General features: G+C 34.6%; 1 protein-coding gene across 1 annotated transcript; it reads right to left on the reverse strand.

The window, feature by feature from the left end:
* Positions 1-274: 274 nt before the first annotated feature.
* Positions 275-4,429, reverse strand: LOC106881060 (60S ribosomal protein L24). The gene is made up of 3 exons (XM_014931271.2): positions 4,346-4,429; positions 4,139-4,214; positions 275-550 (listed from the first exon to the last, which is right to left on the reverse strand). The coding sequence occupies exons 1-3, from the start codon at positions 4,348-4,350 to the stop codon at positions 299-301; spliced, it is 333 nt and encodes a 110-aa protein (XP_014786757.2). The 5' UTR covers positions 4,351-4,429; the 3' UTR covers positions 275-298.
* Between the last annotated feature and the right edge of the window lie 1,125 nt (positions 4,430-5,554).

Here is a 5,554-nt window from a genome sequence, read left to right on the forward strand (position 1 = left end):
AAGACAAACTTTGGAAATACGGACATTTATATATGTAACTGTCACATTTTAATTAAAACTATATGAGAAGGAAGTTCACAACCAGAACTGTCAAATGATAAATAATTCTCCATGGATAATATTTGACAAGGAAATGAAATAAATTTTTGTTTTTGCATGTTCAAACTGCTTGTCTCCATTGTATGGCATTCTGTAATAATACCTTTTTATATATATATATATATATATATATATATATATACACACACACACATACATACACAATATATAAAATTCTTATGAACTGAAGAAAAAAAAATTACCTTATGGCCTGTTCCCGTTGAGCTTTTCTTACTTCAGGCTTCTGATTACGCTTGGCCAAAATATCACTGAGAGTGGTTCCAGCAATGGCCCTCTGAAACTTAGCTGTCCTCCGAGTTCTCTTCTTTGCAACCTCTTCAGTCTGACCTTTTTTATGCTTTCGACGATACAAGACAGTCCAGTTTATTTTTCGAGGGTTACGTTTCATTTTAAAGGACCTTTCACATTTTGAGTTAAGGAACTGCAGAACCTATCAATAAAATATAGAGAATGAAGCTTTTAGGCTCACTGTACTAATATCCAAAAAAGTTATAAGCAAATTTCTTGCATTACATTTATAGGGATATCATATTTTGTATCAAAAAATAAAAAAACATCTCTTGTATTTCAAGTAATGTAATTGATTTCTTTTCTTCCTGAGGTATTAATGATACTTTATTAATTTTACTCTAAATGCATTAATAGTATATGGTAACACATTTTGCTAATATTATTCATATCTGCTAATAAGTAGTGAAATCACAGGTACCAATTGCAACATCATGATGTATATGTATGTATATACACACACACACATATAATGCTCACTAATTTCTACAACAGCCATTGGCAGAAATATAAAAACTTCTATCAATGGAATGTGTTCCATGCTATGCAGTATTAATAGGGAGTATCAAACATGGTAATATTCAAAAGACCATATAAGTTTAGTTTTCAATTTGGTTAAGAACTGAAATTGCAACAAACTCTGAAAGATGCTGCGTGTAAGTAAATTGTGGCCTCAAGAATATTTATTCTACTACTACCATAGTTGAATGATATATGTATATATATAGATTGGAGCCTGGTGTAGCCATCCGGTTGCACCAGTCCTCAATCAAATCGTCCAACCCATGCTAGCATGGAAAGCAGACGTTAAACGATGATGATGATGACATATAATAATATTATATGTGACAGTGGATTTTCATTAATGAGTTCAAGAACCTTGGTTCTTTTCCCTAACACTATATATATATATATATATATATATATACACACATACACACAATAATTATTATTTTCAAGATCCAATAGAATTGAGGTATTTTAATATGGACAGGAACCATCTTACAAAAACTATATCAGCTAAGCAAATGACTGTCTCTAAATACATTAAAAACATAATCTAAACACTATTTCAGAAAATTATCAAGTAAGTGGGGTGTTATAGAGACCCCTAATTCAATTGTTATGAAGCAGAAGTCCCTTGATGCAAAGTCGTTTCGAAAGGTTTGGATTGTACTACATTCATTGGAGAAGACAACTGCCATTCCCATTCCTCAAATTAGCACGCACACATCTGGCAAAAGACACTCGGACATAGATTTTCTGACAATTACTAAGTTATAGGACCTGCTCTTAACATGCCCACATCAAACCCTACCATTAGATCCCAGGATGGCTGGACAATATAAGATAGTTGAATCTGTCATTTCTATTAATGACCTGACAAAGAAATTACATTCTACAAAACATTCATGTCATAATAAATGACAAATTCAATAATCCAGTTCCAGTCATCTGTCGGATTAATCCACAATTCTTCTGAGTGTTGTAACCAGCCTATGTTCTTTTCACCGTGGTATAGAGTATCCAAAGGAGGAATGGGGAGGTGTTCTGTTTGCCATTGATATCGGAACATTAGACAAGGACTGGTTTTTTTCAGGTGTCCGTCTACTCACCTGTTAGAGTTGATGTATTTACTGGGCCGAGATGGATAGCAAACATAGTGTTGCAATGAGGGAAACTGGAATTGCATCAGAAACAATTGTTAACTGGTACAATTACTTCTGCGATGTTTGTGCCATGCGGTGCATTGACAAACCTGTGCAACAGGAAGTACCATCACAGTCATTATCAGCAAAGTCACTTGGTTCTTACAATGATCAAAAGCAGCAAATCTAAACTGCATTTTAATTCCTGTCCAAGACAGAAGTGCAGGCAGCAACATTATTGCCTATAATTAACAGGCACATGCTGCCAGGAACTAAAATTTTTACAGACTACTGTCAGGCATATGACTTCGCACTTCATTGTGTGAGCTTTGCTGACTCCAACGATGCCACAATTCACACGAACACAGTGGACAGCATGTGGAGTCACGTTAAGGCTATATATCGTAATATGCAATGGTACCTCTGATGGTTTACTTTCGACATGGTACTATTCAAGAAGAGTGGTCCCGGTGCGCGCATTCGCCAACGCGCGTAAGCCCAAAACATGTAAACAAAGTAAATTTTTTTTTTTGTTAAATCTTCCCCCATCTTACTTTTAAAACGTCGTTTTACGTTCTTCCAGGGTGTATTTTGGTGTCACATCTATTTCAGTAATCCCATTGTATGCACTCCAACAATCATAATATATAGTCGTCCCTGGTTTGATAAATAAGTGGTAGAAGAGTTTCAGAAGAACGGTCAGGTACAAAGACTAAAAACCTATTTTTATCCTCCCTGTCCCATCCAGGATAAAAATAGGTTTTTAGTCTTTGTACCTAAGCGTTCTTCTGAAACTCTTCTACCACTTATTAAAAAAATTATCAAACCAGGAACGACTATATATTCTGATTGTTGGAGTGCGTACAATGGGATTACTGAAATAGATACGACACCAAAATACACCCTGGAAGAACGTAAAATGACGTTTTAAGAGTAAGATAGGGGAAGATTCAACAAAAAGAAAAAATTATTTACTTTGTTTTAAAAAAAACCCCGCATACATGCATACATGTTTTGCGCATTCGCGCTAGATAGTCGTTGTAGGATCGACAAGTCACGACTAGCTAGCGCGGATGCGCACCGGACCACTCTTCTTGAATAGTACCCTACAAATATACCTCGGACAATGTAGATTCCGAGAACATAGGAATTTGGGGGAAAAACAATTGGGGGTTACTTTTGAGGGCCATTCCCCACTTGGGGGTGTTTCGGAACAAGTCGTCCATATTTGTTTTTCTCCGTTTTGTGCGTTTGTGCATCCGTAGATTTCTAGTACTCAGACATATATATGTAATTAAAAAAAGTTCAAACGGGGAATTATTCTATTCAATGTCTTTCTGTTAGAAACGTTTAGACCTTTAGCTAGTATTTCTAGTATAACGAGTTTTCTGTTGCTTCAGTAGAAATCCAATGAAATGACAGTGAGGTAATTGCTTCTATCAAAATCGTTCACCTTTCAAGCGAAAAAAAAACCCCGACATATACGATAGGTATGTAAAATATATTTGGTGTACCTGTTTCTCTATTCATTCGGATAAACTGTAGAAATTGTTGCACAGACGCACTCACAAACACAAAAGTTCTCCAGACATTTAGCTGTTATTTTTAGCATATCAAGTTTCGTGGTGAGGGCATCATATTACCGTGATCTTTTTGCTGTTTCACTATAAATCTACGCATGCGGAAGCGGACAAAACAGCCGTTCATTTTTACTTTTACACAACGGGACGGGGTAGCGAGGAGGTTGATTAATTTTGGAGTTTTCCATCAAAAATTTGAAATTAAAATGTCCCCCCACCATATTTTTCCACGTAGATTGAAATATAAATTTCAAAAAAGTGGAAGTGGGGAATTAAAAATTTTGAAAACGTGTTTTTTTGTAATTTAAACAATTTATTCACAATACCCTGTGTATGTGTGTGTGCATATATAATCGTTGTGTATTGATATTGGTATTTTTTAATGACAAAACCGCTGTTTGACATGAAAGATAAACGTTAGAAATAAGGATATAGAAATTGCAGCTACACCTTGAACAAACACACAGTTCTAAGACATACGAAACCAATTTCAAAACTTACCTTGCCATCGGCTTTAACCATGCGCTTCCCATGACCAGGATAAATTTTATAACCACTGAAACTGCAAACTTCAATCCTGTAAGTATAAAAATACATACATATGTTTAAATATATACATACAAATTATCAATATTAGCCAACAATAACTTAGATTTAGCAATTGAAATGTATGATTTTTTTGCGGATAAGATTATATCAGGTACTTACTTCATGATGACGACTTTACAAGAGACCGGATGAGGAAATGACAACAGTATCACACCTAATATTTACGCGCTAAATAATTAACACCGAAACTAAGAAGAATTTCAGAAATGTGTACGCTAATATTGCTTTTAAATTATAATATTAATTTTCAAATCCATTATTTCATATAAGTATATTAAATATAATTTTTTTTTAATTAGGTACCTCGGAATTCAAGTTCAAGATGGAAGACGTTTTAGAAAACTGATTGTAATGTAAGTAATTAACCTCAGTAATTATATATTTTTAAACAATATTGTAGTTCTATTAAAATTTTATTGGTATCTAGGAAACCTTCTAGTAATTTGTTAGGCCCTAGTGTGCAATGCGTCCTCTAAAACGACACAGTCGATGATCGTCAAATGGATGTTTATGTTTTGGGGTATTTCGAATTTATCACCATTGACGAATTGAGCCGGTTTCTAAAGTGGCATTACTACAGATGTGTACCCCACCGACTTTGTTATGGTCAATCAATATACAGCTTAAGCCCTGGTCACGAAAACAAAACAAAAAGAACAGCCTACAAGGTGTAAAGAATGTATAGAAAACATTCTTTATTTTGTATATTTTTCATTTGTCTTCCCGCTTATGTTCTGGTGTTTGCTGAATTTTTTCTGGAGAACATTATTTTTCTTTGTGGTTGGGTCGTTGATGGCCTCTTTCTAGCATATCGGATGTCCACTGAGTGGTCATCCCTACTTATACGCATGTAATACAATTTTTCTGAATTTTCAGATTTTTTATATGCTAGGCCACTGGTTTTAAATTGATGTTAATTACATTAATATTCAATTTATCACCCTCAGCATATAAATGTTAATCTAAATAATTTTGTTCTCTAGCTGGCAACATATACTACATTGAATTATCCTCTGCAGAACTGTTTCCGGGATTTAGCGCGCCAGAGCTGAGACATTTGAAAATAACCCCAATGTGTATATATATATATATATATATATATATCCAACCTGAATTTCCACAGGGCGGACTGGAAGTCAATTCGCAAAGAGATTCAAATCAAAACTGGCATGACAGCCTTTCTATACAAGACAATGACCTCAAATTAAGTCATTTTATGTCAACCATACAAAACATATGCGCCAAATATGTACCAAAAATAAAGGCCAGCAAACATCATCATCATCATCATCGTTTAACGTCCGCTTT

Source organism: Octopus bimaculoides, chromosome 15 (genome assembly GCF_001194135.2).
Source record: "Octopus bimaculoides isolate UCB-OBI-ISO-001 chromosome 15, ASM119413v2, whole genome shotgun sequence".
Classification (NCBI taxonomy): domain Eukaryota; kingdom Metazoa; phylum Mollusca; class Cephalopoda; order Octopoda; family Octopodidae; genus Octopus; species Octopus bimaculoides.

Excerpts from the sequence above, each read along its gene's own strand:
- LOC106881060 (XM_014931271.2), bottom strand. Across the intron at positions 551-4,138 it reads TGGTTAAAGCCGATGGCAAG|GTTCTGCAGTTCCTTAACTC; the intron begins GTAAGTTTTGAA and ends TTTTATTGATAG.